An 18,753-nucleotide genomic window follows, 5' to 3' on the forward strand; every position below is an offset into this window, starting at 1 on the left:
TAGCATTGTGTGTGATCTGTAATGAAAAGAAATTTAAGAATAAAATAGAACTACCTGAAAATCTTATGAACCTATATTTTATTAACAATCTAACATAAAAATGACATTAAATGTTAAAAATGAGTCATTTAAAAATGTGATTAAAAAATGTACTTAATCTGAGTTTGATGGCCCAAAAGAGTTGGGATGGGTCCATGTTTACCACAGTTCAGCATCCTCTCCTTCAAGCAACAGCTTGTAGATGGCAGGGACTTAAAGAGACCAGCTGCTGGACCACTGGGCCAGAAATGTTTGTGTTATGATGTGATCATAGTTTTTATTTGCACTGCAGCATTCAGACTCTTCTATTAAAAGCTTTGCGACTATATTAGGTGCTGTATATATAGGCACCTGCTGTATAAATATATAAATATATATATAAATTTCAGTTTGGCATTTTAATCAGAGCTGTCCAAATGAATATTTTCTTGCAAACAGATTATTCTTGTGAATTTAACGTTTTAATTTTTTTAATGTAATAAGCAACAAAATTATATCTTCTGCCATATTAAAAGCCCAGTTTATGTTTTCTTGGGTCGATTTTGGCTCAAAGAGTTTGAGAACCACTGCCTCTGGAAGGTGCTCTTTGTATACAGAATCACAATTTTAGATTTATTTTATTTTTTTATTTTGTTTATTTGCCCAAAAATAAGAAAGCCAAACTGGCTTATCGAAAGCTTCCACCCAAAACAAACAAACACTTAAAGCCTAATAACAATAATTAAAACAATGACATTACTTCCAGTGACACATAAAAGAACAATAATTTGTGTGGCACGCTGTTATGATCCATATTTTAGGAAATGATTTCTGAATAGTCTTTTATTATTTTTAATTTATGATCAGTGGCTTGACAAATGAGAATATTTACTCCAAACTGTAGTACCCCAGCATCTGACAGAGAACTGAGCTCGCCGGGTAAGATAGAGGACGAAGAGCCATAGACTTATGTGTACTGTATAAATCAACTAATGAGTTTTTTTTTCCAAGTATTGAACTGTATAGCAACGTTTCCTTCAGTTGATAATAATTATAAATAAAAATGCATATTTGGAAAGTAATGGTTTCATAAATTGTCAAAATTTTGAATTTCTGGAATAAAGGAGCACAAGAAATGTGTGGTTCTGATCCAGATGTTATTCCAACAAAGCATTCCTAAGGCAGTAAAAGTTTGTAGAGCTGAAGGGAAAGTGCTCCTCCAGACCAAGTTGTAATCGCTAAGATATGCATACAGAATCACAATATTTCCTTGTTGCCAGCTAGCCTAACTTGAGTGTGTCATGTTCCTGCTTTCTTTTTGGTCTCCACTTATTGTGTTCTTTTTGCCCTCAAGCTCAAGGTCTTGCCACTTTGAGTCTTGCAAGTTATTGCCACCTGTTTTCATTTACAATTGTACACCATTCTAACTTTTCTATAGTTGGTTTTTGTAAAAATTCATTATTTAATTAATTTCTAATTTGATAATAATTAATTAGTTTGTTAAATTATTTATAAAAAATATTTTTGGAAAGTGGTTTGTTGTACAACATCAGATTTTCTCATTCCCAGTGATGACAGGTGCCATCATTAATGTCCCGATGTTTTTAGAAGGAAACTTCTTGCTCAGCTTCGACTTCTTCTCTCTGTTCGCAGAACTGGAGAAGAAGTTCAAGAACAACGAGCAGCACATGGAGAAACTGCGCGAAGAGCTGGAGAATCTGAAGCAAAACGCCACCGAGGTGCAGAAAGTGATCCGTGATCAAGTGCAGAAGTACAACAACTGCCAGGGATGACTTCCCAACGTCTGCTCTGGCAGAGGAGAGTTATGCCAGCTGCTGTGACAGACAGACGTTACACGTGAAAATGAAACGCTGCGCTGGAGATACCTCTATTATATCACTGTATTCTAAGTTTTACACATCACCCATCAAGTGTTTATCACAGAACTGCCTTCTTTTATCCATGTACTGTACTTTTTAACGTCTTGATATCAAAGCTACATTGTGTGGTGTTTTTGTCTTTAAGCTATACCAACAAGTGGATTACCTTTGGAGATGTTTGTTTCATTGTAAAGACCCTGGCCAACGCATTAATTGAGCTCATATGTAATAATCTTTATGACTATATCAGATTATATTATAAGAAAGTAACTCTGGCCAAAAGGGCTTCTGAGATTTTGAGTATATTTGCTGGGATTTGCAACATTAGTAAGTCATTCTCTGGCTTCTTGTTTTAACAAATTTGTGAGAAAAAAGTTTGATTTTCAAATTAAAACGAATTTTTTAAATTTTTTTAAATTTTCCCTTATATATGTTGACAGAGACAAATAAATTTTACACTGTTTATGAAAATGAATTGCATCAAACTCTGTGTTCAAGATTTTATTTTTATGTAGGAGCCTGGATGTTGTTACAATTTATAGCCACAAGGGGGAGTCATCCACTTTTTAACCTTGTGTCTCTTCTCTCTTTACATCTATAGTGCATACAAAGAAACTCCTACCTTTCCGTTTTTGACAGGAATTATTCATGCTATTACTGTTATTCATGTGTAACACAATTTTTTTTTTTTTTTTAAATGAAACAGATGAATTAGTTCTCATACTTGGTGTCTCTTAACCTTAACACAGGATGATGGACACATCTTTAGGTATTTAGAAACACAATACCTTCATTTCATAACGTAGTACTTCAATATGAGCAAAGCAGACCCACAGTTCGATGGAACCTCCAGCAGATTTTATTACAGTGTCCTTATTTCATATTTGTCTTATTTCATCAACAATTGACATATCGCTGCTCAGCTTCATGAACAAAATATAGAACCTCCATTGAACTACACCCAAGATTAGTTTTTTTTTTATTGTAAACATCAGTCTCAACTTTTTGCTTTTGCAATAATAATCGGTTTTCTCTTTAGAAATTGTGCTTTACTTAGTTGTGCGTGTTTGGGCAATTTGGCTTGAAATCACTACTTGAAAGTGCTCTAATTCAACCTAATTCTATATTTGCCATATCACGTGATTTTTCTTCTGGGAAGTGTTCTCCCAGTTCTATCAACCTGCTAAATAACACCACACACTGAACAGTAAACTATGGCCTGCAGTATAAAAATGATGTTTTTTCTTCGTAAATGTAATAAGATACAGTTTAAACAAAGAAAACTATACATGTAAGTACTCATTTTATTATGTTTTTGTTTCCTTTCAGTCTGTTGGTGAAGAGGCTCGGGAGTGAACTACTTCAGCTGCAACCAACAATTGCTAAAAATGTGTTCAAGATAACTTTTGTTTGCATTTAACTTAATTTGGCTCGAAAACAATATAAAGAAATTCTTACATGGCAATAATTCCAACTTGTAAATTGCCAAAATGCTGTGTTTTCCATTAAGAATATTGTTTATGTTAAATCCCTATTTAATGGGAAAAGCTAGGATTAAGAATATATGCCACACATAATGAATATAACATGACTGGTAACACCAGATGTCATCAGCCACAGGACTGTAGGATCTTTCAGCTTGTTGCGTTTGTTCTGTGCATGTTTCTAGTATTGATGCATGGTAGTGAGCATCATCAGTGTTGTCTTTAGCCACAGCAGACATATTTCCACAATAGAAATACATAAAAATTTCATTGTATTGTGTCTGCTCATCATGCAGCAAAAGCAAAATTACTGCCACTATACTGAGCATGGCCCCTGTTCAATTACAAATGGCTTCATCATTTACTGATGCAACCTTCTTCACCCGTCACTTAAATCATTGCTGTACTTTGTGAGAAAGGCTTGCTAATCTTTCTTGTTTTATTCCCTTGGGTTTGTGCTCTAACAAAAAGCAACTGTCCACCAGCGCAGGGAATGTGCAACATGACAGAAATTTTCATCAAGCCTTGTCCTGGACAAGAGTTTGCCAACTGGGAGGGTCAAACACCTGCACACATCAGATAGAGATGAAACTGTCTGAAAAGATTCAGTGTTGTTAGAAAGAAAAAACTTCTCATACGCTTTGTCAACATTTTTTCTGATGATGTATAAGTATCTGTATGACTGTGATATAAATGGTGCTGACTACCTTTATGATGAGGTTTTTGCTCAGAGTGTGAGCAGGCAAGCATATGGATCTGTGCGTGGCCATGGTTTGTTCATTGGATGCAATCAAAGGGAATCTAATCCGTCCAGCAGGGAGCGTGCATTCCTGCTCAGGACACAGTCATACCAGACTTGTTGGAAAACGTGTGGTGGGTTCATGGAGTAAAAATCCCTGCTGGAATTAATTTCAATTATTTTTCTCTTTAAAGGTTAATCTCTTTCCACCTTAACATGACAATATTTTGACATATCTAGATTGCTGCAATGCAATTCTATTGCTATGGAAACTATTTTGAGTAATTTTTATTGGGTTAAAGGTATTTTATTGGAGTTTTTACTGTATCAATAATATAAATACATCTTGCCCAAGCAGAGCTGCACATGCAATTAGAATAATTATAAGGAACATTACTTTCTCATTTTTAACCTTTTTTTTTTTTTTTTTTATCACTCATTTGATTTGGTCCTCACTAAGACAAAGGAAGTGGATCATATAACTCCTCTTTACACTGACCTCCTGGCAACTCCAAAATTCTGCTGTTAGTTTACAAATCTCTGAATACTTTAAGGTCCAAATACGTTATGGTTATTCTGGTTTATTAAACCAACCAGATCCACATCATAAACATGAAGTTGGTTTCATTTTTATGCTCCTCACATGTGAAACAAACTCACAAAAACTTCAGGTCAACTTAAACTATCTACATTTGTTTTTAATACTCCTTAAGCATCCTCCACATCCCATTGTAATGCTTTAAATGTTTTATGTAAGGCATAAATGTGAACATAAAATGTGTTATCCCAGATGTATCTTGGGAAATGAGAATATGTCTATGTTATATTGGTTAATCGGTCTGTGAAAGTGTGCTTAAATGGATTTATAAACACAGCCTGCCAGTTAAACTTAGGGGTCCAAGCTGTCATGGATGTGGTTCCAGGCTAAGAGCTTGAAAATGAAGGGACTTCTTTTTTTTAACCCTATAAAGTCCAACTGACATGTTTAACACAGTTTCTGACACATTTTGCAATACTTCATGGTAAAAAAAACCTAAATGCTCCAAGTCTTGTTGAACACAATCTCTCTTCGGCCCCAAATAGTTACCACGAAGCTGAAGATTACACAATACTATAACATATCACATGGTAATAAATGCTAATATATATATATATGTATATCCCCAAGGGCTAAATATAAACCTCATACTAAAAAAAAAAACAAAAAAAAACCCCTGACTTTTATTACCATTTTTTCATGGATTGAGCCTCAAATGGTTAAGACATAGATTTTTATTTTTACAAAGAAAGAAAAAGACCACACACGGCAAGAAAATTGAAGAAAATTCACAGCCATAGTTTTCACTCTGTGGGGTTTCAACAAGAAAAGGGGAATTTAAAGCCTTTTAACTGCATTCAGTGAAGAGGCCACCTAGTGCTGCTATGAAGAAAAATGCCTCAAATCCCTCTGGTTGTTCAGTTTTGACCTTACAGTTGTAAAGCTTTCACTTCCAAGGATGTTTTGTCAGGTAAATGATTGAAAAAAATAGCTAATGGAGACGAGGATTCTCCTAAAAGCCAACATCTTAACTATTAACCACAAGCTTATTCAGAAACAAGTAAGGGTGTCACAAAAACGCAAAATTGTGCTCATGGAAAGTTAGAAGAGCATCAAGACTATGTGGTGTTTGATTACTTAGTAGTGAACTCAACCGCCCGACTGAAACTAGTAAACGTCCAGTCGGAAAATCCACCGTTTGTTGCCCCTCAACTGGGTCTCGCGCTCACTCCGCTCCGAAAATCCACTACGGGGTTTACAACGGAGAGACGCAGGAGCCGAGGACTCTTCAGCGGCCGAGCTGCACTGCTGACTGTCCGGGCGGGGAGCCCCGCAACAAGTGGCCCAAGAGGAAACAGTTTCCTACGGAACACAGAGGCGAACATCTGAAACCGGGCCGGCACGGTGAGACCAGGTTTGCTGCGCATTCGCTATCATTTGAGGTTAGAAACATTTAACGGAGTCGAGAGGGAGAGAAAACCTCTTGACTTCTACGTTTTACTAAACAATTTCAACAATTCAGCGTTTTCTCCGATAGATCTGTGGAAAGTGAGTCAAATAGAAAAAAAAATGCAACAGATTGTCTGCAGGTCAATCAGCTGGAAGAAAAACTGAAAAGCTAATGCCATCTGGAACAGCTGCACACTTTTAAATAGACTCCATAGACTTTAAATTTAATGCTAATTATGGTACTCACAATATTCTTAATGAAACCTTTAAGCTTATTTAAGTTACTTTCATAATGTGAAAAAAAAATGTGGAAAAAAAACATGTATATATATATATATATATATATATATATATATATATATATATATATATATATATATACACTTTAACATTGACTGTTGCCTGCCACAGGTGGATGTGCGCTCAGATCAGATATGCAAGCTCCAGTGTTGATGCTCATCTGCGGTAAGTAGACTGTACATCTCACTTTGAAGTCAATCTGAGCTCTCTGCTGCTGAACAAATCCTCAGAAGTGATTCATTGAACAGACATGGTGGCTAACAAGGGTCTTCAGGTCACTGGGCTTTCTTTAGTTAGTGTATAGAAAATGTGGTAGACTACTTTGTAAGCTTTGACGACTTAAAGTTGCAGGTATTTTCATGGGATTCCTCAATGGTCATATGTACGCTGGTTTTAAGAGAAGTCAAGATGTTTTTTTCCCCTCCATTCCCAGGCTGAAATATTGTCTTGTTTGTCAGCTATACAGAATGCTCTGTCAGAAAACAGTGGTCTGGTCATGGTAGATGCAAGGCTGATGGAAGCATTAGCCCCTGCATCTCCCTCCACAGTGATAAGATAGGTGGTGTTTCTTTTTTAGAGTCTTTGGTGCCCTAAGGGTCTTGATGGTCAACCCTGTCTGTCTCTCTGGTTCTCTGTGGGTGGTGTCGGTCTGTTTATGGTCCTCCTAAAACAGGCCAGCTGAATCCGCAAATAGAGGCACACGCTCCACGGTGACAGCTCTAACGAAAGCCTAAATGCTTCATTGCCAAGTATTATATATGACAGAATAGATATAAAGAAAAATCACACATTGCCTTGTGTCATAATTTAACTGTAGTAGTAGTTTTTTTTTTTTTCAAGTGATCTATAGTGAAAAGCATCAGATTCATCTAAGTAATAGCCCTCAGTTAAATGTATTTTAATGTATTGTTTCCTGTAGTGAGAAGACAATAGTTTCATTGCTCCAGTTGAAGTCCATTAGTGCCTGCTGTTAGAGTCCATGGCACCCCCTCACTGATCACAGCTGAAGCTATTTGTGATGGCTGAAAGAACTCAGCAGGTCTCAGGACACACTGGAACAATTTGTAACCTTTTCTTCCATAGCTTTTTACTCTTTTGGCACTTTTCTTTCAATCCCTACATGAATAAACATGAACATGAGTTTAAGAAGGTTAAGAGGACATTATGCAAGTAATTTTTCTGTATAAATGCAGTCATTATAATATAATATAATATAATATAATATAATATAATATAATATAATATAATATAATATATAATGCAATGGTGGGATAGGCTCAAATTTCCCTGGGACCCTTCATTGGACTAAGCGGTTTGGATAATGAATGAATGAATGAAGGAATGGATAACATAACATAACATAACATAACATAACATAACATAACAGTATGCTTGATTGGCTCCAATTTCCCTGTGACCCTTAATTGGACTAAGCAGTTAAGAGAATGAATGAATGAATAATACGGATGGGGCCCCTCACTAGAAAAAAAGATGCTGAAACTACTGCAACTTTTATTAAAGATTGCAGACTCACCTGTTTGAGATAAAAGGTGGAGCAAATGAGAGAGATAACAATATATTTACATTTTTTGGGTGTCATGTACTGGCAATTGGGACACATATGACTGCTATTTAACCTTTAGAAGTGAATTCTGCACAATATGGGCCCTTTAAGAAACACATTTATTGGTGAAGCTGATCAGAAAAAAGGCTTTACATTGCTGGAAAGCATTGGACTATAGAAAAATGGAAGAAGGTCATGTGGTCTGATGGGTCTAGATTTATCTTGTTCCAGCGAGATAGGGTATGATGAATTGATACAGCCATCATGCCTAGTGCTTACTCCAAGCCTGAGGGGACAGTCTATGATCTGGGGTTGCCGCATCTGGTCAGGTCTCGGTTCAGCAGTGTTCCCAGAGAATGAGGCCAGCTGAATAAACTGAATGAAGAGATTATTCCATATTATTAATAGAATGAGCATATTCCAAGATGACAATGCCAGGATTCATCAGGCTGAGATAATGAAAGAGCTGTTGAAGGAACAAAAGACATAATTTTCCCAAATGGATTGGCTTCCACAGAGTTCAGACCTCATCTTCACTGAAACTCTCTGGGCTGTGCTGGAGAAGGCTTTGCACGGCGAGATGACTCTCCCATCATCACTACAAGACCTAGAGAACACTTAATGGAGCTTAGATGAAAACAAATGTTCTGTAGAAGATTATTGAAACAATATGATAGTTAAACTGGGAAATTAATCATAAATTAATCAAAACCAACATTCAGAACCAGTAACTGATGTAATCTTGTTCATGTAAATTATTTACATTGTTTGATAATTTCCTCTTAGATGTATATATTTAAAAAATGACTGAAATGACCATATATATTTAAACTGTGTGTTTCCTTTTACCTATCGTCTATGTCTGATAATAAGATATTGAAAAAATTGCTAATTAATTATAATCAAGGTAACCTGTTCAGTTAATCGTAATATTGATTTGCAGTCATATCACCCCACCCTATGCCAAACCCGACGCTGAGCTAAAGGTAGAAGTGCTCCAGTGAAATGTTACAGTGTGGGACTTTTGGGATGCGTGGTGTATTTATACTGTTTATAGCTTATTAGTGTCCATTTCAGAAACAGAAAACTCTGAGTTTGCTGTAATCCAAGCCTCCCTGTTTTGTTTAGTGGCACATATCAACCATGCTCTTCAGCTAGAAAACCTGCTGCAAAAAGCAGGACAGGAGCAGAACTTTACTTCTTTCTAATGTTCTTCTGTTTTCTATTTCTACTCCTTATATACATCTTTAGAACAAATAAACAGCCGCTGTTGTATGTTGCTTTTTAATGTCCCTTTTTACTGTATCTTGGCATATCCTCTAACAGTTCTCACTTTATTTATTTTGTCATGAGACTGGTTTTTTAAGCATATAGGTAATAACATCTCTTAGAGAGTTGATGTTAAATAAAAATAGGCAGCCCACTTTATATGTGCACATTTGTTACAGTTTGTTTTTAACGCTGTATTTGTCTTCACCTCTTTGCTCTATGATTTAAAGGTGTAAAGTATGCAAGTTCAAAACTTTTACTATGTGACACGAGGCAGAGTTCAGTCCAGTTGGCCTGAACAGTTAAGTCTCTGAGGCAGGGAAGTTGCAAATCCAAATGTGATGACAGATGTAGGCTATTTGATTTATTTCCAGTTAGTAGTAGTAATGTTGAGTTTTTGCCTGGTTAACGCTTGTACCTGTTTCAGGACCTAAAAAGCTGCTTTCTTTCAGCCAACCGTGTGAGATGTTTAAAGGGAATGCGATAAAAGGTTATATTTTTAGCCAAGTGTTAGCCTATCCATTTAGACATAAAGATGTTTTCAAACAGATTTGACGTATTTTAGAATTTTTTTAAAAAAGAAATTGTCATCAGTATGTTTTTCAAACACATCATTCAACTCTTAAAACTTTTTATGCCAAAGATTTGAACTATTGCAGCCTCTCAGAGGCAAAAAGCCAGAGCCTACAAGCCTGAGAGATGTCCATGAAAGCTTGTTGGAGACTGATGTGTATTAGAGCGGAGTATTGAACAAGTTTTTTTTTTTTTTTTTTTTTTTTTTAAACTTCCTGAACCATCTATTCAAACTCCAAACACCCCTGAGGAAGAGCTGAGGGGTCAAAGGTCACTTCTAAATCCCAGGGTCAGAGATGGGGGTTAATTGGCTTGCACACAAATGAATATGTGTCAGTATGTGTGTGTCTAATGAAAAAGAAAGAAGCAGAAAGAAGGCGTAAGGGCCCCAAAGTGGCTTCCATTTTCTCTTTTTTTCTGACTCTTCTCTTTTTCTCCTTCTTAGGGAGTTCTACATAAAAAAGTAATTCTACTTGCTGATATTTTGGTAAAAGAGTCAAGATACTGTTGTCTTTTACTCTCACCAAGGCAGAGTTCATATATTCTGCAGTATCTGTTTGTCTGTCTGATATCAAGTCAAAAAGTTACGAAGGAGTTTTGATAAAATTCTCAGGAAATGTTATAAATGGAATAACAATGGAGTGATTTTGGGGATGATAATTAGAGCTTCTAAGTCAGAAATACTGTCCACACTCACTGGCAACAAATAGTGACAGTGGCTTGGTGGAGGTTTGCACTCTCTAAGTACTTCTAGTTGTAATCTGAGTAATACCTCAACATTGTCATTGACCAAAATACTTTTCATAAATTCAGTAAATGAAACTGGATTTGGGAGTAAACGGGAAGTGATGATCAAGGTTTGATTTTTGAACTTCCTTTCAGGAATGTGAGTCTGTGTGTTTGTGCAGGTCTTGAAGCAGGTCTTTGTTGAACTACTGACGTTGTCCTCAGATGTGTTTGTGTGGCCAGGTAAGCGGGGGTTAGCAGTGTGTTCCCGAGGCCTTTGCAAGCGACAGCCTCCGGAAATGTGTAAATGCCAGAACAATGGTGCGGTAAAGCCTCCTAACCACCAGCACTAAAACAGAGAGAGAGAGAGAGAGAGAGAGAGAAAGGCTGGGAAAAATAGAGGGGGGGCGAGAAAGGGTTGGATAGAAGCAGGGGGACAAAGAGAAAAAAAGAGAGACTTTTGGCACAGAAGAAAGGCAGAGACGGGGGAGTGCAGGCTTGTCGTATGAAAGGACGGTGAGTTAGGTTTCTCCGTCTTGTTGACAGGGGCTTTTCTGGATTAAAAGAGGAGGTGGAGATAAAAGCAGAGGAGGAGGACTGGAGGGGGGAGGATGAAGGTGCAGGGAGGTGGAGTAGGAAATGGAACTGGTCTCATTAAAAACAATGGAGTGGCTGGTACAGTGGTGAACATGAGCATAGCCGCTGTGTGTTTACAGTGTGAAGATAAGCAGGTGCGCTGCAGGACGGAAACACACCATCCTTTTAAAGATTTTACTGGCAATGACTCTTCAGATGATCCACATTAATGTGCAAAAGTCTAACGTTTCATCCACTTCTCATTTCTCTATGTTTGACTCTTTTTGGTCATTTAATCTTGTTAAATATTTCTGCAGGATTTTTAAAGGTTTTTCAAAGTTTGGACATTTTCTGCTCTTTGTTTTCTGTTAATCCACATTACACTGGTCTGTGAGTCAAAACACACTGACCTAAAGGGAGGAGCTGGCGGCCACATTTACATGAAAGTTTGTCTTTTATTCAGAATAAAAGTTAAATCCGCTTTAAACATATAAAAAATAACCATGTAAACACCAAAATCCAAATAAAAATGATGAATTAAACTTGATTCCAAAACTACGTGGCTGGTTTATTCCATTTTAAATCCAAATTGATTGCTATTTCTCTCATGTAAATGTTAATTCTGTTTTAAGTTAATGATGCGTTACCTTGTCCCATCCTGATGATGTGACATGAAGTGGACTTGTCAAGTTTCAGGTGGACGTAATGACGTCATGTCCACCGTCTGTCAAATCTGAACTTATCAGAATAAACGTGTTTTCCATGCAAACCTCGATTCGAAACTACCATTTCCTTGTAAACCCAATGCTGATTACTTTAATTTGGAATTATTTAATTTCAAATAAAAAAAAAAACATCATGTAACCGTTGATGTGACAGACAAAAAACAAACACATAATTGATTTATGACAGTTTCTTGAGGCACTTTTACACGAGCTGCTTGTTGCAAACACAAATAATTTGTTCCATTTTTATTCAGCTGTAACCACGAACCTTTCAAAATAGTAATAAAAGGGGGAAAAAAAAGACAATTTTGACAGTATTTTCACACCATCAACCTGATTCATAAAGAGCTGTTAGCAGAACACTTTACACATCTCAGCATGTGTGCAGCTTGTTAAGATATTTGAGTGTATAAGTGGAGGACAAAAGCAAAATAATCAGGCCTGAAAGCATTGTCTCTGTCAGACAAACAGGCTCTGAAGATGATTCCTCTGGAAATAGGAAAAGAAGGACCTGCAGATCCCCAATCATCTGTTCACTGTCGCCTTGTCATAAATCATCTTCGTAGAAGTTTGGCAGTCTAAAAGTCATTCAATGAAGGAAACACCAAAGTCTAGAAGAACAGGACCAAAAATCAGAGCAGCAGTCCTGATAGAGCCGCTTAGTTCCAGAGCCTGGAACTGAACATTGTTAAAGCGGTTTGGGATCATTTACACAGAGAACACAACAAAAGTCAGAAACAGCCAAAGAAGAAGTGTAGAAAGTTCTTCAGAAAGCCTAGAGAACTACTCCTGAAGAATCCCGGAAGAAACTACAAGAAAGCTTGTCTTAGAGGCCTCCGGCTGTGACGAAGATTAAAGTTCACAATACGAAATACTGACTTTCAAGTTAGAATTTGACAATTCATAAGCTGAATTTCCATTCATGTTTGCACAGTACGCACCGGCTTCCATTTGCCATTTTCATTGCAGTATAATAAAAAAAATGAGAGAAATTGGTGAATAAGTTGAGACAGGACAGTAAATTTAATTTATTCACTGTTTGTTACATGACTGTAAACAGGCAGCATGTTTATTATTTGCTGTCAGAAGGTCTGGAAACATCTGAACTTATAAACCCAGCCTGGGTAGAGGTGGGGAACAAAACTATTTTAGTTTTTGTTTGTCATTGTATTGCTTTTTTTCAATTAATTTTTTAGAAAAAGTTAAAATACTGCATGTGTGTAATTTACTGTGTAGTTGTAGATGGCATGCTTCAGTAATAACAACTGTGTCTCTAAGGGCACATTCACAGTAGCCTTTGTGATTCTGATCCGGTCCAGTTTGCTCAGAAAGTCCACTCTGTTTTGGAGAATTATTTGCTACAAAACAAAGTGCATTGTGGGTTCAGTGCACGGCATCGTGGGCAAATACAACCAAAACCTAAGAGTGTGTGGGACGATAGCCGGTTCTGAATGGGAGAAATGGGAAATGTTCGAAATAAGATCAACCCAAGATCCGATCCGGCTCCATATTTATTCGTTAAACACTAGAAACGTAGTTGTTCTGTATTAACCAAAAGATAAATGAGTTTTCTTCCTTGTTGTGTGTCTTGCATTCTCCTTCAGCACCACCTCTGCTACTTGTTACAAAGCACCGCCAGACATCACAACACATCTAATTATCCAATTGTAGACAAGCAGTAATTACACAGTGATCCTACAATTTGCCAGGACAGAATGAGGTATAAGGAAGCAAAGATGGTAACAAGATAAAGGAAAAGTAAAGGAAAATGGAAATGGGATGTGTGCACTTCATGTGACTTTTCTCAATATTTTTGCAAATAAACAAAAAGCAACAAAAGACACACTTAAAAAATCAAATAGGAGTCTTTGCTTGTGAACTCAAACCAGCTGTTTCATTTATGTTCCAGGTCTCCTCTTCTTTTTATAGACCTGCTTGTTAGGGTAACATTACAGTTCTGGTTTTGCTCTGAACAACAAATGCAGTCTAAAGAAAACACAGAAGTGTGTGTAAAAGTCAGTAGATCCCATTACTCAGCAGGTTATCGAACCACTGTAGTTTTCTGCATATTGGCAGGCTCTCATGCCACACTCCTGTACAGGGTTGTTGTATATAGGTATGTAAAGATTTGTTAAAACACAGATAGATTAAGATGCCACTGCAGCATTTCAACAAGATTAAAATCAGGACGTTGATTGGACCATCGCAACATCTTGTTTCTCTCACAGTTGAGAAAAATTCTTTGATAAATAGCAGAGGTCCCCAAGGTCTGCAGTCCAGCAGGTTTTCCATGTATCCTTTCCTCAGCACAGCTAATCAAATTACTGATTATGTGTACAGAACCTGATAGGCTGCTAGATCAATTTAATGTGATTCAGGTGTGTTGAAGCAGAAATACATGGGAAACCTGCTGGATCTATGACCTCATAGGACAGAGTTGGAGACCTCTGGTATATAGAATAGTTAATGGCTGACTCAGTAGCAATACGGTGCTCAAGGTGGTGATCATGTGGAGGAAAAGAAACCCCAGTCTTCACTGCACCGTGCTCATGAGGTGTTTTTGCTGACATGCTATTTTTGGGCTTCTTCAGACATGCACAACAAAGTAAAAATAGATAATATAGCATGAGTAAATAGTACATAGTTTATAAGAATCACTGCCGTTGTAGAGCAATATGATGATTTTGGTATCGGTTTGTGTTTGTTAGCTTAAAAATTAACATTGTAGCTGCTATATATTTTTTTGTTTTACTTATTTTATTATTTTTGGCCGATACAAACTCACAGTAATGATTTTGAAGGGTGTATTTTGCAATATTTATGAAACCACGAACCTCTTCCCGTGAGTGAACTCTTCATGAACAGTTGGAAGACATTCTTTTGTCAATGTTGCCGAGGCTTTTTGACACACGGTGGCTACCGTTGTTACAATGCCTGTTTTTCAGATAGTGAGACGCCAGAATGCGCATGTGTTAGAAATGTAACGACGATTCCAACATCAGACAGATGTAAATGTTACACAATCCATGTGTTTAAATGGGAGTTTTAATTCCTGTTTTATTCTGAATAAAAGTTAATTCCGCTTTAAACTGATGAAAAACGACCAGGTAAACACTTAATTCCTAATGTTAATTTTATTCTGAATTAAACTTAATTCCAATGTAAGAATCTGGTTTATTTGTATTTTAATTCCGATCTATTTAATTCCTCTGTCATGTAAACCTTAAACCTTCCGCTATAAGTTAATTCCGGTCGTTCTGCGCATGCTCGTTACCTTGTCCTGTCCCGATGACGTGCGTTGTTTTGCCTCCCGTGTTCGGTGGTCTATCTTTCTTCTGCTTCTTGGTTGCAAAAAGAGAAGTAGTATGCTCGTGTTGAGCTGATACTTCAAATTTATAATAAAATAGCGGCAAAACGGGTTCTTATTATGTAGTTTTTACAAGTTACGACTGAAAAGACGAGAAGCAGGGAGCCAACTTTGTTTATTTCCAATATACGTCATACGTCACGTGCACCCTCTGTCCAATCAGAACCCTTCCCAACCCACCGCTCTAAAGAGGTATTAAGTGAGGACGTGTTTCATGTAAACGTTCATTCGGAATTATTATCTTCATGTAAACTTGTAAGAGAATAAGTTAATTCAATTTAATTTAATTTAGTGCAAAGTGAACAAATTCACTTTGGTTTTTTACATACAAAGGATTTCTTTTAGAGAGAAAAGGCTTTCTCCAGGTAATGCTTTTAAAAAACCCAGTATTTCAGTTTTCCTCTGGGTATACAATCTTTAACATTTAACATGCTAACACATACATATAGTTGGGTTTTTCTCTTAATATTACTGAGTTGGGGAAACTTGCTGGGATGTTAATACTCAGGTGTTTTTCTTAAAATGACTTCAGAGCCCATCATGTCATGTGATCCTCCACAGATAGTTGAAAAAAAAAGAAAAAATCCTTTCCTTTTCTCTCAGAGTAGACACAAGGCCATCATCAGTTCAAATCTCATGTTAAAAATGACCTCACATCGCACTGAGCTCCCAAGTGTATTTTTAATTATACTCTTCTGCTGTTGACCACACAGAGAGTAAATTCCCCCTTAATTTGTACAATTAACAGCTACATAAAAGCGCATTAATACATGCTGGTGCATGCAAACAAAGCACAAATGTTTGTAGTTAAATTCACCCTGTGATTAGATAGATTAGCTTTAAAAGCCTTAACCCAGACATGTAATGTCTAAAGTCTAGTGTGTTGAGCTCATTTTGTAGACAGAGCCAGATTTTTTCTTAATCAGAGGCTTTAATTAGCACCTTTAACAAACATGACTGTGCTCCATGTCCCCCTGAGCAGAGGCTGAAAATGAGGACAAGCAAAAACCACCATGACCCGCAGCGTGCCCTTGCTTTGGCTGAGTAACTACACAACAAGCTGGTTGACCGTGGAGCTGCACCCAACATCTGTTAGCCATGTGCGCCTGTTGTTTGGTGGATTTATCCAGCTTCAGGCAGACTGGCAGGGAATTTGTGGCCGGTAGCTGGTTCTCTTGGAGAATTTCACTGATATGATCATAATCACTGCAGTTTGTAGGCTTTACATGGGGAGTCTGCACCATTGCAGCATTGTTTGTCTTCAATCTCCAGGCCGACAGACTTCTATGAAGGCTGTTTTTATTAATCACTGCATCAATCTAAATCAAGAATAATTGCATGTGGAAATGAGGGGCTGCAGTTTGGACTCTGACTTCACCTCCGATGTTTCCTGTACACCGAATGAATAACAAACCTTGTTAGCTTCTCTCTCCTCTGCACACCTGTTGCTGGCAGTGCCTCATTCCATATTTTCCCTCCAGCTTGGAGTGATTCAGACATTTCTAGGATCTCACAGGAATGTGAAAGTGTCCTCCTGTGTGACCAGCTGCTACTCAGCGCCATGCCTTGTTAATCTATCAGTCTGTGTAATGGCCAGCGTCTGGCCTTGCTCAGTGAAACGGTCTGTCTGACAGCCAGGCAGGCAAGCAGTAGTACGCTGAGAAAACAGGTGAACACGCCACCGTGTCAGGCCAAGAATATAAGGAACATGGAAAATAACACTTATATTTGCAGCTTACAGGATCTTTAGTCTGTAAGTTATGTTAAAATACAAATGTAAATCCATTTCTGCCAAGTTTTTGCTTTTTCTCCACAGAGAGAAGTATCTGTTGTTGGTGTTTCTACAGGTTCTTAAAAAGCCTACAAATAGCACAAGACAGGAAACAGCTTAACTCTTAAAACACCAGAATTTTTCCACCACTGATGTTGCCTGTATTTTCTTCTTTTTAATTTAAAATGGATGTAGAGCCTCAGCTCTTATGCACGGTTTACATACAGATGTATTTTTTTTAGGGCAGTTGTCAGATTATGAGGCTAAAATAATGTCAAAGGAATGTTTCAATAAATATAGAGATCAACAGATCTAAAGGTCAAGAAAAAAATCAGAAGAGAATTTATTACTAACAGAACTTTGTAGAAATAATGTGCAGATCCGCTGGGACTGCTTTTCTCATCTGCAAATCGTTCTCTCAAGTCTTTCAGTAGAAAAAAATTGGCATTGAAACAAACATATAACATGTTTTAGCTGCTTACAGTTATTCATGATTCTCTATCTGCTGTCCTTATCAAACCGACTCTCGCTCAGCCTGTTTGTGGCGCCATCATGCATCAGAAATACCGCCTCAGCTTCATTCCAAACACTGAGGACCACAGGTATTTTTCTTCTTTTAAGAAAAACTTGTAACTTTTTGTCATTTAAGTTTTATAGATTTTCTGTACAAGTGAACAAAGAACAAACATATCACGAGAATAGTAACATAGTTTGACATAAAAGAAAAAATGGCACATTGGAAGGTATTAAACATTGGAAGCAAAGTCATGTGATTTGATAAATGACAGAAAACGACTCCATATTTGGCCTGTTTTTACCTGGACATTGTTTAGAGTTTTACAGTTTCCGTCACGAGTTTAACCCAAACCTTAATCTGAGGCCTGTGGGGACTCTTCCAGTTCCTCAGAATAAGTCCTGCAAAACAACGATCCTGCCACCACAAGTCCAAACTGTTCCTTTGGAGATCCAGGAGGCGTGAGAGACGGGTCTCCCAGTAGACACACTTGTGGTGATTTAGGAATAGGTAGTCCAGTTAAATTTTCCAAATTTGTAATCACTTCAATCCAAAAAGAATAAACCAAGGGTTGCTCCCAGACAGCATGAAGATAAGTGCCAGTGTCATTGCCACATTTCCAGCAGTAATGATCTTCCAACAGGTCCATCTGAAACATCTTTGACAGAGTATAATAATACCAGTGCACAATTTTGTAGTGAATAACTTTCTGGATATTTTGTTGATCTTAAGCTAGTCCTGAGTGGACATTACTGTCAGTTTAATGCTCATGCTGTCCTTGGGCCATTTTTGTCCATTTTTCTTACTTATTTTTTCTTAGTGGTTTTCCGGCTGCTGGTGGCTTTAACTTTTGCAATAACTTTTTTTTCTTTTTAAACTTTTTTATTTAATCCTGTGTCTTTTTCCTATTACATCTTTTATACTGTGTTCATAAATGTTTTACTCTCTGGTAACCTTTATGGCCAAAAGTGTCCGTACGCAAAACTGCTGTAAAAAAGTTACATCGATATTTTCTCTGCTTTTTTCATCAATTATTTAAACAACTTCCGTACTGCTCAAAAATATCATTCAATGTTTTTTAGGATGTGAAACCTTCAAATACCAGTTGGAATATTTGTATTACTTTCTCATTTTTAGCAAAAAAAAAAAGACAAAACAAAATAAATTATTGGAACAATTTTCCATATAATAAATGTTAAAGGGATGGATCTTCGGTCGTGATGAGACACTAGCATATGTCGTAGATGAGCAACAAAATTT

The 18,753-nt window shown here is 37.1% G+C and overlaps 2 protein-coding genes across 4 annotated transcripts in view; both read left to right on the top strand.

Annotated features, from left to right (window-relative positions):
- The window catches only part of lamb2l (laminin, beta 2-like), a gene marked incomplete at both ends in the record, with an annotated part of 39,201 nt that extends 37,390 nt beyond the window's left edge, over nt 1-1,811 (top strand). Inside the window, one exon of the mRNA XM_079239738.1 lies at nt 1,672-1,811. Coding sequence (XP_079095864.1) covers nt 1,672-1,811 — 140 coding nt within the window. The remainder of the gene's footprint in view (nt 1-1,671) is intronic.
- Nucleotides 1,812-5,980: 4,169 nt separating this feature from the next.
- The window catches only part of lamb2 (laminin, beta 2 (laminin S)), an 84,163-nt gene continuing 71,390 nt past the window's right edge, over nt 5,981-18,753 (top strand). The window contains exons 1-2 of one of the 3 annotated variants that reach the window (XM_079239845.1): nt 5,981-6,101; nt 6,520-6,573. In XM_079239845.1, coding sequence (XP_079095971.1) covers nt 6,543-6,573 — 31 coding nt within the window. In that variant the 5' untranslated portion in view covers nt 5,981-6,101; nt 6,520-6,542. The remainder of the gene's footprint in view (nt 6,102-6,519; nt 6,574-18,753) is intronic. The other 2 variants (XM_079239844.1, XM_079239846.1) reach the window with 2 other exon arrangements.

This window comes from Telmatherina bonti, assembly GCF_933228915.1.
Source record: "Telmatherina bonti genome assembly, chromosome: 4".
Taxonomy (NCBI): domain Eukaryota; kingdom Metazoa; phylum Chordata; class Actinopteri; order Atheriniformes; family Telmatherinidae; genus Telmatherina; species Telmatherina bonti.